Below are 24,070 nucleotides of genomic sequence, written 5' to 3' on the forward strand. Positions count from 1 at the left end.
CAGTTCTGGTGTCCTCAACATAAAAAGGACATGGAACTGTTGGAACAAGTCCAGAGAAGGGCCACAAGGGTGATCAGGGGACTGGAGCACCTCCTGTATGAAGACAGGCTGAGGAAGTTGGGGCTGTTCAGCCTGGAGAAGAGAAGGCTGCGTGGAGACCTCATAGCAGCCTTCCAGTATCTAAAGGAGACCTATAGGGACGCTGGGGAGGGACTGTTCATTAGAGGCTGTGGTGATAGGACAAGGGGTAATAGGTTAAAACTTAAAACAGGGGAAGTTTAGATTGGTTATAAGAAGGAAATTCTTTCCTGTTAGGGTGGTGAGGCACTGAAATAGGTTGCCCAGGGAAGTTGTGAATGGTCCATCCCTGGCAGTGTTCAAGACCAGGTTGGACGAGGCCTTGGGTGATATGATTTAGCGTAAGGTGTCCCTGCCCACAGCAGGGGTTTGGAACTAGATGATCTTAAGGTCCTTTCCAACCCTAACTATTCTATGATTCTATGAACTGTTTTAAGACTTCACAGTTCATGTTCTAGAATTCAGTGTGGAAGTGGATCAACCGGACTTGCTGCAATTTCTCCACCAGGTGACTGGGAGATTCCTATTAATATCCTAGTTTAGTACCAGATTTTATCTGTCTTGGTAACATTGCCTTCATCACCTTGCAGTGGCATGGAGCCATTTGAACAGAAGGATATGAATATGAGCAACCAAGAGATTATGTATGAGAAAACTGTGTGTATGGAGGACAGGTTTTCCACTTTGTAGTCCTGAAGTGGAAGTTGGTTGACCCCCTTCAAAGTCAGTGGGGAAATAGGATATTTAAACAGTGTTTTAGCTGTGTCACAATAAATGCTGGGTGGATATTACAGTTCTATGACATACAGCTTTATTTCCTTGTTAGTTACCTGCTGATGCTATATGTAGTGAACTTCCTTTGTTATTATTGCTGTTTTAATTGTGCTTGATCTAGTTTTCATAAATGTTGATCTGACTTGGTAGTTAAATTTAGTGTCTTGCAAAAGAAAAGAAGAATGGAGATACGGTTTACCAATTGCTAATCGGTTTTAAATTCAATTTAAAAATAAAAGCTACCTTTTGACCCTTTTAATAACTGAAGTGAGGTGAAAGTGGTTAATATATGTATTGTTAAGGATATGCTTTCCTAACATCTGAAAAGGAATGGCAATGGTACATAGCAGCTATTTCATAATGAAGAGGACAGATTAAGATCCCGTACAAGATCTGTATGTTAGATGCTTCAGAAAACAGTGCTTTTATTATTTCAATTTAATAGTTAACTATTTGGAACATATTAAATAGCAACTCTGTGAAAGAACATACTATTGAAGTTCTTTTGAATTGACTTGCACAAAATTTATTCTGTCTTTATTTGTAACTATTTTTATGTTATATTTTCATCTAATTCAGATTCTATCTAAAATACTGATATCAATGTCTTACTTGTAATTCATGAGTTGGTTTTGAAAGAATGCTCACTTGTATGCTCAGCAAAACATTAAAAGAACAAAACAAAACCTGGGCATTCTCATGCTATGCAGCTGGCAGGCAATGGAATTGGCCTGTAAACAAGTTGCATTAGTCTCTGAGAAGTGATGTGCAACAATAGCAATTAATAGCTGCACTTAGTATAGTAAAAGATTTCATTATAGTTTGATCACGTAAAAGCAGACTTCGGCATTTGTAAATTCAAATGCAGAGGACATAATTTTTTGGTGGGTATCTTGCTGCCATTCATTGGTGTGAACCACAGTCTTCACATGACAGATTATTTCTGTTACATATTCTGGGAGATACAAGCATTTATAAACTTACAGATGGAAAAAAGTATTTTGGGCTTGGGGGCAGGTTGGGCTGGTCTAAATTATTTCTCTTCTCCAGTGCTGGGGAAGGACATTGTCAGTTGAAGAATGTCTGTGCCTTCTTCTGTTTCTGCCTGCTTTAAGTTACGTTTTCAAAGGCAAAGTTCATATCCTTCCTGTGAAGTTCTGCAGAGGTCACGATTGAATTGGGGGAGTATCTTCTGTAGATGAGTTAATTTGGAATGAACGCAGAACAGTGGACAAATTGCTCATCCATTTGTAGCCTCACTTAAAGATTTTTGTGTAATTTTCCCGTAAGGTTTTTTTCTACAGTATTTTTTTAAAGATGGGAAAAAAACCCAACCCTAGGGAATGTATCTGAAAAAAAAAAGTATATTTACAAGGTTTATTGTGCATTACTGTTAGTCATGTAGATGCACAGCTTGACAATAGAAGGAAGAATTGCGCAGCAGAAGAGTCAGTTGTTTCACACGGCTTTTTACATGGTGACAGCTGGTTAATTTTGTTTTGCTTTGAGTATTTTTATTTACCTTGTAGTCATAACTAAAAACAGTCTCCTTATTTCCCTCCAATATTCCAGTCCTGGAAGCAGGTGAAGTTCAGTGCATTCATTTTAATTAGAATACGTATCTGTGTTACTTGATAAAAATTTGTTATCCTTGTTAGCAGCTTAAAATATTGTTTGAATTTTCCCCTAAGCTTGGTCACAAGGAAAATGAATATTCAAAGAAAAGACATCTTTTTTCATCCCAAACACTTGATTTAATGTCAGAGAGAGAATAGCCTTATTTCGATTAAGGCTATGTTATCTCCTGCAGCTTCCAAGCAGCTGATTTCGAGTCCTTAAAGAGTTAACAGATGTGCACTGTAAAATAAATGAAAAAGTAGCCCTTTCATTAAACACAGTAATTAAATACTCGAGCTTTTGTGATACCAAGAACATATTGTTGTCATATAAATTTAATCTTTGCGTGTAATAATACCAGTAGGACTTGTGATGTACAGGTGTGCCTTACAGTGATCACTGTTTTCTCTTTTTTTTTTTTACCTTGTCCACTTTTAGAGTCAGGGAATAGGAACTGACTTCACTTAAACCCTGCACTGTGGCAGTGGCAGTTACAGCAATAAATTGTAAATTTCTTCCAACTTTTTGAAGCTATGCTCCGTTCAGGTTTTGTTAGGTTGTTGCCTCACAAATATATGATATAAACCCTGACTTTGATTTTTTTTTTTTTTTATTTATTATTAATTAGGGAAGTGACTTGCTCCTTTATTTACAGACTTCATCAGCACAAGCTGCTCGGTAACTTACCGTTCACTTAATATTCCTCATCTCAGTGATAAGCTCATGTTCAGCACACAGATGTAGTAGGTTGCCTCCATATGGTGCTTTGTCTAATGAATCAATTAGCTATTTTGGAGAAAATCCTTGTGAAGTTTTTTTTCCCTCCTTGATGAAAATTCATCCTACAAATAGTGGAACAGTCTTTCACTGATGTTTGTGTTTGAGCATAGTTTTAGGCAGAAACTTTGCAATAGTTTCTCTGGATTCTCATTTAAATTGTCTTTGTGCTTAGGGAAATAAGGAGAGTGATTTTTGCTTTAAAGTTTGTATTTGGAGGTTTTGGGGAACTATTTGCATCAAGGATATTAAGCCATATATCTCTATTCTAGTGACTGCCTTTGCTCCTCCTATGGCCTGCAGTCTTTAAGAAGTTGTTAGGTATCATAATTGTAGTTTAATGTTGTCTTCTTGGTTATTTATACTTCCTATGCCGTTTAGTTCTCCCTGTAAAATGGCTATACTTACCAATTTTTCCATTGAAAGTTGATGAAATATGTTTTGTACAAGCTGCCAACTGTGTTGTGTTATAACTTGCGTAAAGAATCTGTTTTTAAAAAGGCATGCAGTTAAAGCTTTGTACTGGATAATCTTATTCATCATATTACTTTAAAATAATGGTATCAAAATGAGGGTTCTAGACTTTCAAATTTCTTTTTTCAAGTAAGTAAGAGCATATTTAGCACCCATAAAAACACAGTAGAATAATTTTCCTGGAAATGTTTATGGGGATGTGTCAGACTGTGTGAAATATGCTTCTTAACTTTAAATATTACAGTAAACTGGGAGAACCCCTAAAATGGAATCTCCTTATAGGTGTAGCTAGAACTGATTATTAGGTAATGAAAATCTGACATTTTAAAAACTGGTTTTTAGCCTCTTTATAATGGGAATATGTTCTCAGTTTTAACACTGCTGAATTTCCTGCTAAACTCTCACCCCTCTTTCCCCCTCGACTCCCCAGTCCACCCAGTGCCCACTCATACCACCAGCTGTGGAAGGCTCATGGTCCTGCTTATGTGTCAGGGGTTGGCTGTGTAACCATTATACCAGCTCTGAATAGAACTGGTGTCACACAACACATTTTACAACACTCAGTATTAAGTATCAAATTCTCTAATTAGCCATTCGCACAAAAATTGCACATATGGATATGAAAACAAAGTAATTCAGAGTAGGTGCCAGGTACTGTCACATTGGGGCCTCTTGAAAAGTCTGTCTTAAACAGATTAAATGATTTCTTATTGTTATGTTTAGAATAGATTAGAAATAATTGCAGACCTGCATTTGAACTCTTTCCCTAACCAGAGAAAGATTTTGGACAATATTTAATTGCAACTTAAAAATGAGGTCAAATAATGTAACTCTCAAAGCTTGTAACGTCTCTTAATATTACACATCTAAAGCAATATTAGCACCAGACCTTTATGTGCTCACACGTGAAGGTGAGATCAGTATTGTGGTTGTACCAGAGGAGGCTGTTTATTTAGCACTTCTGTGTCCCTCTCACCTGAGCTTGCAGAGTGAGCAGCCAAGAAATGGTAACAAGATTATGATCATGTGATGGAAAAGAGACACTGATAGGAGAAAAGGGAGAGGCAGAGGGGAAGGCGCATCCTGCAGGAGCTGTCAGTTACGGCTGCCTTTACGTGTTAAAAACAAGGCAGCAGAGATTTTAGCTGTGCGTTGATTTTTGGAAAAGCAAGATTGGTTTAAGTCACAACTTGCCTAATGTAGTGTGTCTGGTATTCCTGTGCCACCATGCTGCTGCTTTACACCTTTTTAATTTCTTTCTTAGAGTCAATCTACCGCCGTGGAGCCAGAAGATGGAGGAAGCTGTACCGAGTGAATGGGCATTTGTTTCAAGCCAAACGTTTTAACAGAGTGAGTACTGTTGCATAAAATGTTGGGTTTTGGTAATGTTCTGTGTTAATTGTTTTTCTCAGCCTGCGCTTTTTCTGTATTTGAGTATTGAAAAGAAAAGCAAGATACTTATTCATGTGACTTCTCAGTCTATGCAGTGTTATTCAGGTCATAATAATCAGAAAAACTTGAAAGTCTTTGAACCTGGGATGGAGTTAATATGTAATTGGTGGGAATTATTTTTAATGTCTCTAAAAAGCTGGGTTTGTCCCTACTTAAACTGATGCTTGCTTAGAGCAGCTTTTCTCCTCCTGACTCTATGTGATTTTGATTGCTTGTTAGCATGATCTTTTACTTTTGGTACTTTTTGTCATTCTTACAGCTCTTAAAGAGCTCTTGATTTTTTTTGCTTTAAATGTGTTGAATCTGAGGTATTACATCACCTCATTAAGAAACAAATCTGGTTTATTGAGCTAAAATACAACTATTTTAAGAATCTGACTTAATCCACGTAAGGAAGTGAATGTAGCTTTAAGACTGAGACACCTCCTTCACTTATCCCGTTACGCCTAAGTTTTGCAGCATATGTACAAATGTAGTACATAAACACTTCAGGGAATTCTGTACAGACCTGAGTGCAGGGGGCAAGTGAACTGTTTGATTCAGTAGTAACTGTTTTTTAAAATCAGCTTTTTCTCTCTTGCTCCCCACCCCAAAACTGTATTGAAAGAAGGAAAAGCCCCTTCAAACTCTGTATATTATCCCTAGATATGTGGAAAATATGTCACATATCCAAGTTACAACATGCATTTGTGTAGTGGGGTGTGCCAACTCAGGTTTTTTAATTTACGGTGTGAAGCACATAGTTTTTGTGCTTATTTGCTCTATAGTCCAAACATGTTTCTTTGAAACATTGTGAGTGCATACCTGCCACGTTAATAATCCATAATGTTACAGTTTTAATTGAAATTAGGCAGATATTGAATATGCACATAAAGGTTTTAACACCTCATTAGACTACTTTGTAACTGTCTATACAAATGGAATCATACAAAGTCAGAACACAAGCCATATCTAGCTGCAGTTAGAAATAAAGTGGACATGAACTGCAAAATGTGCTGTAAGAATGTATAAATTTATAATAAGTCATGGTCATGCATGTATTACCAAATTAAATACCAAGTTTTAATGTTGCCTGAATTTTTAAGACTGAAGTATGACCTTAAGAATTAATTCCTTTTTCAAAATAACCTTTTGGAACTCTCAGATAATTCAGGAAAATGAACAGATGCCAGAATCTAAACTTTAATCTTGCTTAACATAAAGGTTAACGCGTATGAAACTCTTTGTATGTGTGTTGGAGTGCTAGGAGAGGAATACCGGCATTAATGGAAGGAATTTGGGAGCCACCCCTATGCCTCTACATCTCCCCCCCCCCCCCCCTTTGTTTCCCTGCATCTGTCTGAAGTCAATGAAACTATTTTCTTCTATGTCATTTCCAGGGCCTAAGATACTTTATTTAGTCTTAATACTACTGCTGCCAAACCTAGACAGGGATACTGAAGGAAGTCTGATGGACCAGGAATTGTGGAAGAAGTGGCTATAGATGTCCGAGGTTGCTTCTCTTATGAGGCAGTATGGTTGTGTTTTGTTTTTTTTCCCCTGGGCAATGCAGTTTGGGTTTCTCCTGATCAAGGGCAACTGGCTGTGCAGATGAGTGGGATGTCATTAAGTTTTGCTTTCTGCATCTATCAAACTATGAGAAGGGCAATATAGAAGTTTTTTTTTTTTTAATTATTAATTCTTTAATCATTAATTCTTTTCTCCTTAATATATTTTTTCTAATATTATTTGTAAGGATTTATAGTAGCTTAATGCTTTTGAGCAGGACACTGTGATTCATTAGTCTGAGGATGTGAATAACCACGCTCTAACTGGCAGTTTGCTGAGAGGAACAGACCTGCTCTGTTCTGTTCTGCGGCTTTGGGACAGTTGCAGAGCTCTGCCTGAGCCTGGGGATGAGAGCAGGGCTTCATGTGCCGCTTGCAGAGTGATGGACAATGCCTTAGACTGTTACAGGACTTGCTGCAGAAAATGTGTAGATAGGGAATAATGATTAAGTCCTGTGCTGGCGACCTGTGCACTGTGCAGAGGGATGACCTGATGCTGGGTGACTTCTTGGCATGTTAAGAAGCTCATATTACAATTTGGCACTTTGGGTAGAGTGGATGAGATGACCACAGCACACACAACCTGGAAAAAATATTTCGAGACCTGCCCTGTTGAAGTCAACAGTAGGATGTCTGGCTTCTTGATTTGTCCTCCTTTTGGTTTAATTTAGTTAGATGCTATGTCCCTGCATGTAGGGGAAAAAAAGACCATATATTTTTGCCATTAAATGGTGCAAGATACAGAGGTTTTACATGAGACTTGATACCTGAGGTTTAATTATGCGAAGTTTCTACCTCTGTTAAAATATATATGTGCAGATATAGAACATGCTTCATTCTTTAACTTGTATTTTGTAATATTTTGTGTTCTCCAAAGCAGTCAGTCCACATGGGTTTTATGCATAATGGTGTAGTACAGATTTCTGCCAGCTTTGTTTGGGTGACCTCTGTCAGAACCTGAAATTCAAAATATTCTGTAGGCATAATTTGCTAATATTAAGCTGTAATGCGTTCCATAGGCTTGGGATGTTTTCTTAACATTCACTAAAAAAGGACTGCATTTAATTGAATTCTAAGCATGAAGTAGAACCTTCAGTTATTGGGAAACCCCTGGATATTCTAAGAGAAATATTATTGTACATCTATTAGGAAGTGACTAATTTTGTATATCTATTAGGAAGTGACTCATTTTTTAGGTGAATTCTTGCTGCTTGATAACTACTTATTTACAGAAAGGAATTGATAACTGAATTGATAATATGCATTCTGCCTTTTAGAGAGCGTACTGTGGCCAGTGCAGTGAAAGGATATGGGGTCTGGGAAGGCAAGGCTACAAGTGTATCAACTGCAAGTTGTTGGTCCATAAGCGTTGCCATATACTTGTTCCACTGACCTGCAAAAGGCATATGGTAAGTTTGTGTTTTGTATGAAGCTAAGATGTTTCATTGTGTCCTGAGTGGCTGGCTGTGGATGTGCCTCTTCAGTAATTAAGTGCTGTGTGTAGTAGTGGAGCTGTAACACTTGGTGGTGGTTGCTTTTCACTTTCTGAACTGAGAAGGTTTCTGGAGGACAAGCCTTTGGATTGTGAGCAATAGAAACAAAGTGAGGAAAGAAAACTTGTGATATGAATTGTGTGCAAGCTTGAGTTTCCCTCTTCCAGTAGACACACCCTATTTTACAGAGAGATAAAGAGTTGTCATTGACAATCATAGAATCACAGACTGATTAGAGGTGGAAGGGACCTTAAAGCTGATCCAGTCCCAGCACCCAGCTATGGGTAGGGACACCTTCCACTACAGCAGGTTGCTCCAAGCCCCCTCCAACCTGACCTTGAACACTGCCAGGGATGGGGCAGCCACAGCTTCTCTGGACAAATCCTAGATTTCTTCCTTTTAGCCTATGGGAGTATTTTAAGAACTAAGGCACTTGTGTGGTTTTTGCACTACTGCATGCAAATAGGCTTTAATGTTCTTTCACGTCAGCTTGCACTGCTAGGTTCTTTGCCAATTTATTTGTGCATGCTGCTACACCTACTGGCATAGTCTTACATGTCTCTCAATGAGTTGTGGTTGATAACCAGTGTCTAAATGTACTATAAGACTATTTGGTATTATGATCTTTACCAATTTATGTTACACCCTTGCACAGTGAGGAACAATTCCTGTTTCTAAACAGGAAAGGAATATGCCAGTGCTCTAAATAGAGTGTGTAACGTCATGTTCCAAGTGTTTACTTTGTTGCTGTTCCATGTGAAGCAGACTCAGAAGTCTTAAATAAAATAAAATTTAGAACTTTGCAACAAAATATATTAACCTTGCTTTTAGAAGACGGCTAAGCATCTCTTGTAGTTAAAGACAATGGTCAACGTAGCATTTAGGCATTTTGTAGGCTGGTTTTATAACGCATCACAAAGTGTTAGTAGTCAGAAATACTTTTACAAAAGACAATTTTCATTGTGGACGATACAGATATTAGGTTCTCGTTGCATTATAGCTCAGTGCAAGACATACTCATTTAAAGTTACTGCATATTTTTTTCCTATGTAACTTGTCTGTTCTGCAAGGATTCGGTCATGCCTTCCCAGGAACCTCAGTTAGATGATAAAAATGATGATGTTGGCCTCCCTTCAGAAGAAACTGATGGAAGTGAGTACTGTCTTAAGTCAAAATTCCGTGTTCCTCCATTTGGAGGCCCAGTTTCCACCCTACCTGTTTAGGTTTACTTTTTAATAAAGTTTATGTTAGATTAGCTCTTGTTTAGTCCCATGGACTCATTAGGGACTCAATTACAGTAAACATACTTCTGAAACATGTCATCTGGTTTGGTTTCATCCTAAATTCATAAGCTCTGAAACCAAACCACAATGGAAAGTTAAGCATGGAGCAATTTGGAACAATAGATGTATTTTCTAAAACAAACCCCTGTACTTCTGATCTAAACTGGGATGCTAATAAATGCACCCTCAGCCTTTAAGTATTTCATAATTTAGTGTGGTTTATAGTATTCTTTCTGGGCTAGCATTTTGATGATTTAACCTGTCTTGTTTTCAGGGGCCATTTACCATGCCCGTTCTTGGAAATGACTGTCTTTTGTCAGATGCTGCTATGAGCTCAAAAGTCCATTGATGAATTTCTTGCTGTCTCAGAGTAGTTTCTGCTGCACCCTGCTGTCAGAATTACAAGAAAAGTAGGAAAGTTTGGTCAACTGTCCCATAGTATTTAAAGCAGACTGCTGACCCTAAGCTACTCAGTCTTTCCATTTATCAATTTTAAGAATGATTTCTAATGAAGACCTTAACAACACTATTTGATTTCTTTTTTCAGTTCCCTACATTCCTTCAAACCGGAAACATGACAACATTAAAGATGACTCTGAGGTATGTTTTTAAAATATCTCTGTAGGTCACATTTACACGCTCTGAATCATATACTTTCTATAAATATGCCAAATTATTTGTCTTATTTTTTTCTGCTACCTTAAAAAAAAAGTCTGGTGTTTCTTTTTGAAAATGGATTAGTTTTTAAAGAATTATTGCTGAATGTTTTCAGGTTTCTTTTGTATCCAGCTCTTGTTATCCCAATATTTTTTATTTTTTTTTTATCCTTTCCATTCATGTTGGAACAACAGTGATTTAGCAGAGGGTTTGACTTTATTGGTCCTAGCAACAAATGGAGGCTTTGACATTATCTTGTCTGCTCTCTCTAATGGATGTACCCCCTTCCATCACCCTCAGGCTATCCTTGCAGTATATGATTATGAAAGTTGGTTCAGTCTGATAATACATTAGCTATCCAGCTGTCTGAGAGGTTTCACATAAATAATACCTAATAATTTATAGACAGCCCCTGTGGAAATATGAATACAATAACATACGCTTAAACTCTGGTTTTCAGATCTTTTGTAGATGATCTGATACAATCTTTGTGTACCAAGAATGTTATTCCCTTAAAGCAGTATAGAACAATCCCAATACCCTTTAATTCTAAAGGGCTCCAAGGCACTTCTTTAAAAGAAGTGCTTCTGGCATATTTAAAATAAATAGGATGCACTCTGCAGAACACTAGCAGTTGGATCAATACCCCACTTTTAGCTGGCCTGCACTTTTTTTTCCTTTACCTCCACTACAATACTTGTCACTACCATTATTTCACACTTGAGTACTTCCTGCTCATGGGTAGTGAATTTCAGTCACATCTTCAGATTTTTGTCTTGGATTCGGAGATGGAAAGGTATAAGTTTAAAACATGTCAGAATTGTGATCTGGTGTTGCTGACTTTTACCATGGTTAGTGTTCAGGTAAATACTTTTTGTACTTAGATTTCTATAGGTGCTATTTGCTCAAGCTCAAGTGTTCTCAATTATGCTGCTCTGATTTTTCTCACCTTACTTTCAAGCTTTAATAAAATAATTTAAGTTATCCTACAGACAGGAAGTGGCATTCTGGGAGCTGCTTTGAGAATCTTTAAGCTCAGAGCAATCTCTTCTAAGAGCAGTCAATCCTAGATCAAGATTCTTTATATAAGTACTTTCCATAGTTCAGCAGAATGTTGATCTCTCTACAAGTACAGTAGTATGAGGTCAGATAAAAATAGGCCACAGAAGTATGTCAAAGCATTGTCTATATTGGTAAAACATGAAATATCAAAGTACCTGCTGCATTTGCCTACTTCAGCGGCTTGTGCTTCAGTCTCACATGTTCGCATTTAACTTCAGCAAAAACTCAAGATAAAGTTTATCTTTTAAAATAATGATTTTTAAAATAAAATTCTTCATAGTGGTATATTTGCTGCAAATTCTCACATTTGAGAAACATGCATGTGCTTCTATATGTTCCCAGGCACCTATTAGAAACTGTACTTAACTTAATACAAGCAGTTGTTACCTAAACTGAAACCAAGACAAGTATATTCATTAGCAAATGATTGTTTCTTTATTCTCCTCCTTTTTTAAGAGCCTTTATTAATTTGTACTGCAATATCTGTCAGAATGTGAAATATTGTCTTCACTTAATACAAAGGATAATTCTATGTGGTCCAAGAGTTTGAGTAAAACTTCATTTCTCAGGACATTGCCTTCTGTTTTCCAGTAGGGAAGTTTAAATAATTAATTGAACAAACTACTGCCTTGAAAACCGTAGTGACTTTTAGCAAGAGCAAAAGCAATACTAAGTGAACATTGCCAAACAAATGTGCTCTTATCAGCCATTCAGATCTGTGTGCCACTGACAATGGGAAGCAAACTCAGCACATTCTGTCCAGTGGTCAAAGACCTCTTTGCTTTAGTAATCGCTTGTTTTGAAAATGTCTTCCGTTTCTAGCATCTGCTTCTTTTTATACAGGAAATCAAACCAGTCATTGATGGAATGGATGGAATTAAGATTTCTCAGGGACTTGGACTACAGGACTTTGATTTAATCAGAGTTATTGGACGCGGAAGTTATGCCAAAGTTCTTTTAGTTCGGTTAAAAAAGAATGATCAAATTTATGCTATGAAAGTAGTGAAAAAAGAATTGGTCCATGATGATGAGGTAAAAGTCTGTGTTAATTGCATTCTGTTACTGTAAAAACTTACTGTGCTTTAACAAGAAACTTTCAACTAAGAAAGCAGCTAATTCTGAACTCATTTGTCATGAAGTGGCTGCATGAAGCAACGAGATTAAATCTGAGAGATTAAATAACAATTACCAGCTATTAATAGTCTTAGTAGAATGCACATGAAAAATATTCCAACCTGGATATGCTGCAAGTGGTGAGATAAATAGGGTGGAATTTAGGTACTTAACTTTGAAGGCAAATGAATGTAGCTGCAGATTACTGTCTGTGTTTCAGAATAGGAGCTCAAACTGTTCTGAGTCAAGATTTTACTCAAAACTGGATTGTGGCTCATGTTTGGATCCAAGTTTACCTTTCCAAGGTCTTCAGGAGTGTCTGAACACAAAGCCTAACAGATTAATTTGATGGTGATGTTTCTTTATGTCCTTTGAGACTCTAGTTTCACTAACTAGCCTTGACAAGAAGGCCTGGTCTCTCAGTGCCAGTCTTTGTTGTCTTCAGATTAGTTGGAAAGCTGGAAGTATTTGTTGGAAAGGGAGATTTTTTAGCACAATTACATTTCTAGTTTATTAGCAGAGTATTGAGTGTTTGCAGGGTGGAACATGATCAGTGTATTGCATCAAGAGTGATTATCTACTGTTAAAACCAAATGTCCATAAAGTTTAAATTTTGGATAGTTGTATGAAAAATTACTGAATGCTTCGTTATTGGGGGTCTGAATCTTGCAGTACTGTGCACATATCTTTCAAATTTTTATAGGGTTTTATTATATGGTATTGCTCTGGGTGCTCAGGACTTCTCCCCATTGAAATACTAAAGGTAGTCTATGATGCTTTTAAGAATGATTTTGGCTGGACAAACTAAGCAGGTTTTGGTAGTTTCATTGAATCAATTTTGAGTTTCAGATGAGAAACTGAATTTCAGTTTATTTTGAGCATTGTAAAACCTGGAGATTCACATTGCTTGTGTTACTGGCATGAGTTGCCTCAGCAGCTTCAGGATCATTTATCCAAGCTGGTTGAACTTATTTCTATGAAGCCATGTGAGCAGTGTGTCAAATATTGCAGATGTTATGATGCTTTAAAATGGCTTAAATTTTGTGCAGACCTTTCTAAATGGTTAATTTCTGAATATATAATGGAATTAAAATGTTTTATAACTTCCTCCAGATTTTAGGGGGGTTTGTCTTTCTGAAGAACATATATAACAATGATGGTGTATGTGCAAGGGAGTATAGATGTTCACAGTTTTCTGGGAATACCCCCAGTGATTACCCAGCAGGAGTTCTGATTGTTCAATTACTCTATTTCAGGATATTGATTGGGTACAGACAGAGAAACATGTGTTTGAACAGGCATCCAGTAACCCATTCCTAGTTGGTTTACATTCATGCTTTCAAACAACAAGTCGGTAAGAAAGATCTGAAATTATTTTGTTTTGAAACTCTTGCTCATAGTCCTAACTGCTTCTCATAAACCAAATGTAACCAGCGCCGTCCCACTGTCAGGAGTGTTCAGAAGGAAGCATTAGTATTGCTACAGCAAAACCAGTTCCAGTGGGGAAGCTTAGCCAGTGTGGTGTGGAGGAAAAGGCTGGTATCTCAGGTCCAGACCTAAAGGGAGAACATGAATGAGGAGGAGGAGGAACTGTGTGCTATCTTCCTGAGCACAGGGTGTGTGGCTTTGGGAAGAGGAAGATTGGTAGTAGGGTTAAACACAGGGTTGTAGGAGAGAGTTTATAATGCCTGGTGGTATTGAACAGGGCCATTTTCAGAGGACCAGGCTGTAGTTCTCTGTTCTTCAAATTGGCATAAGAGTCGGGCTGCTCAGCAGTAATAATTTTTAATAACTTAAAAACTATGTGTGTATGAAGTATTTTTTTACCTACAAAGCTTAGCACCTATTGATGAAGTATGTGATTTTATTTGAAATAGTACTTAATAAACTCTTAGCTACTTTGAAATACTATTTTTTTTGTCCTTGTGTGCCCAATCCAGAATGGGTTACTTGCTTCTTATTTTGCAACTGGAATATGAAGAAAATCAAGAAGAACTTTCATGCCCATGCTTTTCTGTGTCACTGTGGAATTTGTATGTTTGAGGGTTGTGGTTTGTTGGGGTGATTTTGTTTCCAGAGGCACCTACTTGCTGTTACACTTCCATAAGTGAAAGGCCTTTTAAGCTAAACCAGTATTTTTACCAAGTACTAAATAGTACTGAACATCTAATGTAGTAGTTCAAGTGATCAGGCAGGGTGAGGTATTGAGGATGAGGTTACTTAGAAATATTGGGAACAATGAAAAGGCTGAGGTCAGCAATAAAAGATCCTTTTTCATGACACTTTGGTACTTACACTGGCATACTTGGGGGAGCAGAAATATTGACAAGTAGCTGAATGTAATTAAAACTTTCTGTATTCCTGCTGTGTCTTCTGGAGTCCTTTTTCCAGCCTGGCTTCTACTTGCAATGAAACTGTAGTGTTTTGCTTGACTTCAGCCTTTTGCCATTGATAGAGCTGCAATGTCATGAATTCAAAATTTGGTTATAGCTGTAATGTTAAAAAAAATCACGATCATAACCTCATTACAGGATCAGAGAAGCACAAAACTGACTTCAAGTGAATTAGCTCATCAACATTAGCTTGTGTTAACTGACCCAAAGAAAACGAGTTGTAATATGAGAACAGTTTATGTGTAAGGGTGCTAATAGGAGGAGGGAAAAAATGTAGTTGTTTGCATTGTTCCAGATACTAGCAATGCTTGTTTTATTATTGTCAAAATATGTACCTTGGGCTTGCACAGACTTGTCAGATAAGTGTCTTCCAAGGATGGCAACAATCTGAAACCTCCATCCTGCACAATCACTGATGTTTGAGTAAATCCTTCTAAAACTAGCAAGGGCTATCAGCATTCACACGTGCTAAAACATGACTTGATACAAGGAACTTTAAATTGCAGGCTCTGGATGGTGATAAAACATTGAAAGCTTCCAAATTGGGTAGGAAATTTGGAAGCAAAAAATATCAGGAATGCTGTAAAAAAAAATGTTCATGGCATTATCTGTTTTATTTGTGATTTATTTTTAGTTTATATAAGTCTTTATACAAGTCTTTATACTCTTGTGGGGAGGCCACTGAAAGATGTGCAAGCTGGGTTGTGTCCAATAATTTTTCCTGTTTTACCTTTGAAGTTTTTAACACTTTAAGTGTTTCAAATGAAGACTTCTTTTCAAAGGGAAGAAAGTCATCTTTATTATTACCAGTTAGAATGGGCTGAGGTAAGACTGGAGAATGTCTTTTCCAAATGGAATGTTTTCCAGTGTGTGGATATATGGAAGGGAGTTTTCAGCTCATGGAAAATTAGATGTATAAAGAAACAATACCTCGTGGGAGAGCTGCAGCTTTCATAAGGAGCCCTTACTCAACATGTTTCTATCCTGCTGGTTTCTCTGACCTTAGCAGCATTGCCTAGATTGTATTTTCCCAAGGATGAAATCTTTCCTGCAAACTGTAATAGAAGTCTCTTTATACAGCTCATTCCACCTGTATTTGTTTTCTTTCCCCTCCTGACTTTTCCCTTGTTTGTTTTGAGAAGGTTGTTTCAAAAGCTGTTCTGCAGAGGAGCTAGTAAGCTCAGATCTGTGCCCAGATCTTTCCTTTAGCCACCATGCCATGTAGGGTGTGACAGAAAAGGGTCCATCATACTGTCTTTTAATTCACCGTTTTCTACAGATAAAGGTTGTGGCAAAGTCAAGGGAGGGTGGGATTTCATTGTCTGCCCTGCTGGCTCACCTATTCAGTTTTCATCACTGATAAATAATGGGGGTGTATGAGCTGAGTCTGTCAATTCTCACGTTCTTTAGTCTCAGTCTGTTCTTCAAATACAACAGAACATTGTGGGTTTTCCTTTTAGGAATGACAGTATGTTTCTTAACACTGCATTGGGAAGAGCTCAGTGATGACCATATGATTTCGTAGAAATAATCTTGTATGTGTTTTTTTTAATAATATGCTAGATTTTGTTACTTAAATTGAAAGAATATTGTCATCTACTATTCAGCTAAAACGTGTGGTTTTTTGAAAGTAAATTCAGGTTGCACTGCTCTAACTGAATTTGTCAGCTTGCTTTCAGTACATCTGTTAGAGCTTTTCAAGAACTGAACCAGCACAAACAGCAAACTTTGTAGTTATGTATTAATATTACAAATCCTACAAAACATACTGATCTGTAGTGTTGCCAGATGCTCATTAATTGAGCAAATATTGTTATTTATTAAACATGGTGACCTTTTAGTAGGAAAACTACATCAAATAGTGATGATAATTTTCAGGGTTTGCCTATGCAGAAACCTTGTTGACTTCTGTGTATGTAAACTACATTTCATTTACAGAGCTCTCCAGATGTGATGCTGCAGCTTGGCTACTAAAAATGAACAATATCTAGTCAAGCAGAGTAACAATTTAATAGTTGTTACGTCAGGGTGAATCTGTCAGGTTTACTCAAAGGTTTGAATTACAATTGATGCATCTTTTAAAGTATTTTTAAATACTAAGCCCTTTATTTTAAATGATCGGCATTGTTGTTGTTACTAATGACATTTTTCAAATGAATGATAATTCTACCTTTTTGTGATAAACCTTCATTTTTGCCATGCACCATCTTCTAGCACACTTCCATGATTGTGCTGTAATTTTTAAAGAAGTCTGTATCTCATTATATGCTTTGGGTGTTTCTTCTGTTGCTGAGTGAGTACCTCATTGGGCAAATGTTTTTGTCTTATGTGCTATTTAAATAAGTTTCTGCAGGTTTTATACCATACAATAGCCTGTTGTATGTAGCTGCCTCTCCTTTATATGCAGTCTGTCATTTAAATAAAGGATGTGATCCTACATGGATCAAATAAGTACTCTTTTTTTCCTCTTAGATAGTTTCTGTAACTGTAAGAAGTCTAGAAGTCGATTCAAGAGTGGAAGTGAAAATGGTTTAATTTGGAAGGATAAGAACAGTTTTTCTTCAGTTTCCTTGGAATCCATTAATTGTATTATATACTTTCAGATTGTTTCTTGTCATAGAGTATGTAAACGGGGGAGATCTTATGTTTCATATGCAACGGCAAAGGAAGCTTCCTGAAGAACACGCAAGGTATTTCACTAACACAGTTGTAGTGGGTTTCCTGTGTTGTATTTTTTTAATGTTTTAGGAAATACTTCCTCAAGTTTATTCCATAGAAGTATATGAATGACAAAGAAAGAACAAAAAGTTCATTCTCAAGTTTAGAATGTACTGCCCTGGAAAGAAATGTGAATTTTGCTTTTCTGAAGAATATATATATTTTTTCAAGCAAGCAAGAATTTGTAGTAACAGTTCCTCCTATTTATTTTGTTTATTGATTCGTATTTAGGTAATACTTGTTTAATCTGTTGATGGAAGATGTAATTATTCTATTTGCTTTGGTCCTACATTGAATTAATATAGTGTTGGCAGGAGAAGAGGAAAAATCTGTTTTGCATGGCTTTGTACTACACAAAGTTCTATTCTAACTCTGAATAAGTGGAAAAGACAGACCTCTTTCATAGTTGGAATTTTCAGCAAAAAATTAGCATAAAGAATAAATATTTTCTTAATTAGTAGAATTAAAGTAATTTCTCATATTTAAAGGAATGGCTTTACAATATGCAAGGTCAGTGTCGTTATGGATAAGTGTAGCTTGGTTTTGGCATGCTGCTGGTAGATAAAAGCTGACTGCAAAGTGATGCTTTAAGGAAAGATTATTTTTTTCTTTGTAATTGTACCAGGTTTTGTACAATCTTAATGCTAATGGGAATTTTCTCCTTTTTAATTTCAGGTTTTATGCTGCTGAAATTTGTATTGCTCTAAACTTCCTCCATGAAAGAGGCATAATCTACAGAGATTTAAAACTAGATAATGTTCTTCTAGATGCAGAGGGTCACATCAAATTAACAGATTATGGCATGTGCAAGGTAGGATTTTTTCTTACCTTTCTTTTGTCCCTTTGTCATTCAGCAGCATCTCTCTGGTTATGCTTTTAGGTCAAATACAGCATCCAGTGATTTGTAATTTTTTTCCTTTTACATTTCAAGTTATGTGGGTCATTTTGTGGGACAAAAGTAGTTTGGCCCTTTGGGCAAGTCAATTTCTTTTTCTATTTGTTTGCTAAATGACTCAAGTTAGAAAAATTATGTTTAAGAAAATATGTTTTTAAAAGGGTCTTTTCCATCTGTTAACTGCTCCTGTGAGTCTGAATTTGTCGTTCTCTGAGGTTGGACTGTGCAGATTAGTAACCAAAGGGGCTGTCTGTTACCTCAGCTCTCAGGGGCTGTAATCTTGGGCATTGAGAGGCAATTGAAAGAGCATCATTTTCAAAGCATCTGGCAAAGCGTAGCATGTTCTTAATGTGATGCTTTTTCCCAACATCTGTTAGAGAATGATTTCCAAATTGTTTATCTGGATTTGGTTTTAATTGTGTCTGTAAACAGTAAGCAAAATGTTGTTAGAAGTGTGCTGTGACTCAGTTTTAATCAATTAATTTGCTAAGGTAAGCTGTGAAGTCACTATCCAGCTTTGAGCACTATGAGCATTTGTTTTGCTCTTGCATTTTTTTTTTTTTTGAAAGGAAGGTCTTTAGAATTCCTCAGTCACTTGGCTTTATAAGTCTAATTAAGGGAAATTTGCAGAAAAGGAGGTCAGCTTTTAATTTCTACATGATTTATGCATATAGGAAGGTTTGGGCCCTGGTGACACTACAAGCACTTTCTGTGGGACACCAAATTACATTGCACCAGAGATCCTCAGAGGAGAAGAATATGGTAAGCTGTGACTAAACAATTTGCAGTTATAATAAATCACAAAGCAAAGTTCTAGTTGAACCAGGCTGTTGATCTTCACCTCTATGAGAGAAAACACTGAATTTCATTGAGTCCTGGCTGAAAATCTGCTCTGCAAATGTTTCCAGGGTTCAGCGTGGACTGGTGGGCTCTCGGCGTGTTGATGTTTGAAATGATGGCAGGAAGGTCTCCGTTTGATATTATTACTGACAATCCAGACATGAACACTGAAGATTACCTCTTCCAAGGTATAGTCATTTGGATTTTTGTATTTCCTGGGGGAGAAATAGTGAAAATTCCAGTTCCTGCAGGACAGTTTGCGTTCCCATTGCCATTGTTACCCTGTAGCTGTCTGTAAATCTACTGTAGATAAAAAACCTCAAATATTTCCAGCTCTTCATCCCAGAAATTTACTTTGTTGAACTCAGATAAAATGGTCTGGAAATAGTAATACCATATTTATTACTACAGAAACTCTGTAACAATTTGGGGAATTGAGAAGTTGCATGCATATGCAAAGCCATTCTTGAAAGTAGTTACTGCAGTTATTTAGCACAATCTGCAATGTTCTTCATATGAGCGTAATGTTAAATCAGTTACTGTTTAAAATTGCACCTTTCCATGTAGTGAGGACAGTGGAAAAGTTTTATTCCCTGCTTACACTACAGACAGTAGAAAAAGCTAGTGCAGCTAATACTTCTTTTAGGAAATCTTGAACTGTCGCTGTAACGGTGCCTTGAATTACTGTAGTTCCTTTAGTTTGCATTATTTTACCTAATTAGTCTGTCTTCCCATTTTCCAAATGGTCACATAATTAAATAATACAGTGTTTCTGTTGAGATCATGGTAATGTCACATACCAAAAGCCAATATTGCTGTTTTTAAACCTGTAACAGTTATTCTCGAGAAGCCAATCCGGATTCCAAGGTTTCTTTCTGTCAAGGCTTCCCACGTGTTAAAAGGGTTTTTAAACAAGGTAAATAATATTCTCTTATTTTTAGCATCTAAGATCTGGAAGTCAGAGCTTCCTGTTGAAAGCAGTACAGTTAAGAGGTTAATCTGCTTACTGTTAAGAAAACCTATCAAACCTTTGTGTGCTGTATGTTAAAAGAAGCCGCTTCTTAGCTGCTAATTTACCAAGTGAATTCCACAGCACAGACTCGATTTGAAAGCCTGAACCTAGTTGAAAAAAAAAACCTATAGGTTTGTTTCCAAGCTTTTTTTCTGTAATACTTTATTACTTATCAAGCTGATTGAAATCCCCAAATTTTATGAGGATATGAATTATACATTACTAAATAAGTGGTTTTTATTTTAAGAAATTGTAAAACCTAATTTTACTTTAAAAAAAAGAAAGGAAAAAGAACAAAAATTCCTTGACAGCCCTACTATCTTAGCAGTAGTTTGCAGTCGTGGGGAGTGCTGGAGTCATGTACATGGGCTGTAAGTGGGACAAATGGGGACCATAACTGGCTTTGAGTGTGTAATGTGAGTTTGTTTCCACAGGATCCCAAAGAAAGGCTTGGTTGCCAGCCACAGACAGGATTTTCTGATATCAAGTCTCATACGTTTTTCCGCAGCATAGACTGGGATATGGTAAAAATTATTCTGTTTATATCTGTCCAAAAGGAATAGATTCTCTAGTTCATTAATTGTATGCACATGTAAAAGCCCCCTTAAAAACAGGGAAATTCAGTTCTATAAGAGTAAAAACTATTTTTCTTTCTCCAGGTGATGGAGGAACAAGGTTTCTTCCATGACCATAATGGAAACAAGCTTTGTTTTTCTACCAAAAATCAGGCTTCCTTCTGAATTCTAGGAATGGTTACAACTTGGGGGTATTGATTTTAAAATAAATGATGAATTTTAAGAAGCATTGTAGGAACCATTTATTCCTTAGTTCCTATTTGTAGATTCAGCCAAGTCATGCACTGGGCTCTGCTGCTGTAGAATATCCCCAGCGTACACACAAGGTGCCTGCAGTTGTGGGAAGGACTCCATAGATCCCTAGAGTCATAGTTCAGTTCTCGGTGGGCATTTCATATAGTCCTATTAGTAAATGTTTCACTGAACATGGAAGTGTGGACTAGCAAAGCCAGCCTGTTGGAATGCTGTCGTAGTAGGGCATTTCTCTTGGTGATTAGAAACCTTTTCTGCCTTGGCAGGACAGGTAGTGCTTGATTTACATGGCCAGCAGGATGGGTAAAGTGTTGTGAAACCAGTTTAGATACAACCATGGAAGATAAGGTGCTTCAGGTACATGAAGCATTTGTAATCTGCTTGTACTATTTTGAAAATAAAAAAGACTGAAATCACAAATGATAGTTTTTTAAATCAGTGGGATTATTCAGGTGGGAAACAGGGTTTAGTTATGTGGATAGGCGTGAGCAGGATCAGGTCCTTATTTAAGGATATGGCTTGAGAGCAGTGTGGTTATTCAAAAAGATTCTTTGATTATTACTTTCAGGTTTTCTTTATTGCTCCTGATGTGAGGGAAGTTTTTAGTTCATGGGGGAATAGATGGCTTGGACTTTAGTGGTTTGGCAAGCATAAAGTTTTGCTTAAATTGGTTTTAATTTTTTAACCTTCACTTGGCAATTGTATCTACTTCTGCCTTCATGGTAGAAAACCATCACAGAAATGGCACTGTTACGTTTATTGCCACTTGAGCAATAAAACGAGTCAGGAACCACTGCCTTATCAGCACTTTTTTTTTTAATACCTAGTTGAACAGAGATAGAATATGTCTTTAATGTTTTGACAGTCCTAGGAAGTCTACAGGAGTGTGGGAACATGCCTGTAGTAATACTAGAGGATTAGGGGAGAAGATAAAACTCTTATTACATTTTGCCTCGGAAGCCTGATGTTCAGACCATCCCTGTTAGCATTCTTAGGAGAAGAAATGCACTGTGTAAGGAGCCAGTAGTTTAAAATACCTCGTGCTTATACAATTATTCCTATAACAAACCCTGTCTTTAATTTTGTCAGACATCCCTTGTTTTGCGTTCTCTCTCAAGCCTGAATATTAGGGTTAACAACCTTGTGGTGCTACAGTGCAGCTTGCTTGAGATTCTGTAGGAGAATGAGCATTGTGTGCTGCAGGGTTGTGTTTTCTTCTGCAGAGGTTCTGTTTTGTGATCTGATTAGGACAGTGCTACTCAGGAGGATCTCATGTCCTGAGCATGAGAAGTTCAGCTGAACTTATAATGAAGAGCATTGGGAAGTACATTCAGAGCAAAATGAAAAAATATTTGGAATCTTTTTTAGGTATTAGACTTTCCTTTGAAATGCAGATGATGAGGAGAAAAGATTTTGACTTAAAAGCTTTTCCAGATCTTTTCAAGTTGAAACAAGAGTCTAACACTGACTAAAAATCATTTCTGTGTTAAGCTCAAGTTACATGGAAAAATTTAATAGAGGTGAACACTTTTTTTTTTCTTTCCCCTCATGTTAATCATCAGAGCTGTGTGTGGCACAGCCCAGAACATTTTAGATTCCTCACTCTGCATATAGGATGGCTGAACAGCATTCAGGGAAGTGCCAAGACCACATTTTTTCATAGAATCATAGAATAGAATAGTTAGGGTTGGAAAGGATCTTAAGATCATCCAGTTCCAACCCCCCTGCCATGGGCAGAGACTCCTCACACTAAACCATGCCACCCAAATGAAATTTTGGTTATTTCATACATGAAGTCTGTTCTCATGCTTTTCTATATGTTTTCACACTTTAGTGATTTTTGAAGGTCTTGTATTTAAAAATACAGCAACAGGATAAAAAGGATGAGCATACACCACTTAGTGTCGAAATGGTCTAAACCTTAATGTCAGATGATATTTAACACGTTTCTGTCTTCCAGTGATGTTTGAGTCCACTACAGTGACTGCTCTGTGCATGTGCTTTAGAGCCAGCATGTGTGGATGTTCTGTGGAAACCTTGTGAATATGCAGGACTTTATTTTCCCTCTCCCCCATTTGTGTTTGTATCTTAGCTGGAGAAGAAGCAAACCACCCCCCCGTTCCAGCCTCAGATCACAGATGATTACGGTCTGGATAACTTTGACACACAGTTCACCAGCGAGCCTGTGCAGCTAACCCCAGATGATGAGTACGGGTTGTCTGTGTTTTTTTTTTTTTTTCCCCAATGTAATTGCATATTGAGAAATCAATTTATAAATTACTTGAAAACTACTAGGAGGAGACTCTGTAGTTAGCATTAGAACATAGCCAAGTTGAAGTAAATTTGATATCCTTTTTATCCTACCTATCTTGCATAACTTCTCATACTTACTGTGTATAGAAGACTGCCTGGTATTCTAACACAAGATGGGAGTACAGCGTTGATTTGCTGCTGAGTGTGTGCTGGGCACTGAGAGAGGACACAAGTTCAATTCCTGACCCAACCAGCTGCATTTTTGTAATCAAAAAGTATTAGCTTTGTGCTTGACTCTTTAATAGTATTTATCTTTAATATAACATGAGAAGCCTATGCTGACAGTAAAATGTGTTTCTTATTTTTAAATTGGTTATTACAGAACAACAGTCATCTATTACTTGCTGCTTTCAGGGCCTTATAAGTGCTACTTAGTAAGTGTTAGTAACTGAACTGGAAGGGCAGAAGAAACTTTCTATCAGATCATCATCATCATCACAGACTGGTTTGGTTGTAAGGGACCTTAAAGCTCATCCAGTTCCAATCCCTGCAATGGGCAGGGACACCCTCCTCTAGAGCAGGTTGCTCTAATCCCTGTCCAACCTGGCCTTGAACAGTGGCAGGGATGGGGCATATAATAATGTTGAAGAATAATAGTAGTGGTAGTAGTAATAAAAAATATATTTCTCCCCATTTAGTGTTGTTTCTGTACAACTTTGCATACATACTTCACAGAAATGCATTTTGTTATTTGGAGAACAAAACCAGCATTTGTACTTGATAAAACTAAATCAATGCTCTTGTT

The 24,070-nt window shown here is 37.1% G+C and overlaps 1 protein-coding gene across 3 annotated transcripts in view; it reads left to right on the forward strand.

Moving 5' to 3' along the window:
- Positions 1-24,070, forward strand: part of PRKCZ (protein kinase C zeta) — a 40,556-nt gene that overhangs the window by 15,947 nt on the left and 539 nt on the right. For all 3 annotated transcript variants that reach the window (XM_057417653.1, XM_057417670.1, XM_057417660.1), the window contains 13 exons: positions 4,985-5,070; positions 7,997-8,128; positions 9,283-9,364; positions 10,043-10,095; positions 12,058-12,246; positions 13,584-13,681; positions 17,324-17,410; positions 18,114-18,249; positions 19,008-19,095; positions 19,242-19,361; positions 20,010-20,089; positions 20,620-20,709; positions 23,105-23,220. In XM_057417653.1, the coding sequence (XP_057273636.1) occupies positions 4,985-5,070; positions 7,997-8,128; positions 9,283-9,364; positions 10,043-10,095; positions 12,058-12,246; positions 13,584-13,681; positions 17,324-17,410; positions 18,114-18,249; positions 19,008-19,095; positions 19,242-19,361; positions 20,010-20,089; positions 20,620-20,709; positions 23,105-23,220 (1,357 nt within the window). The remainder of the gene's footprint in view (positions 1-4,984; positions 5,071-7,996; positions 8,129-9,282; positions 9,365-10,042; positions 10,096-12,057; positions 12,247-13,583; positions 13,682-17,323; positions 17,411-18,113; positions 18,250-19,007; positions 19,096-19,241; positions 19,362-20,009; positions 20,090-20,619; positions 20,710-23,104; positions 23,221-24,070) is intronic.

The sequence above is a fragment of the Pezoporus wallicus genome, unplaced genomic scaffold (assembly GCF_028554395.1).
Source record: "Pezoporus wallicus isolate ANWC-B61680 ecotype Strahan unplaced genomic scaffold, APGP_CSIRO_Pwel_v1 contig_13766, whole genome shotgun sequence".
Classification (NCBI taxonomy): Eukaryota; Metazoa; Chordata; class Aves; order Psittaciformes; family Psittacidae; genus Pezoporus; species Pezoporus wallicus.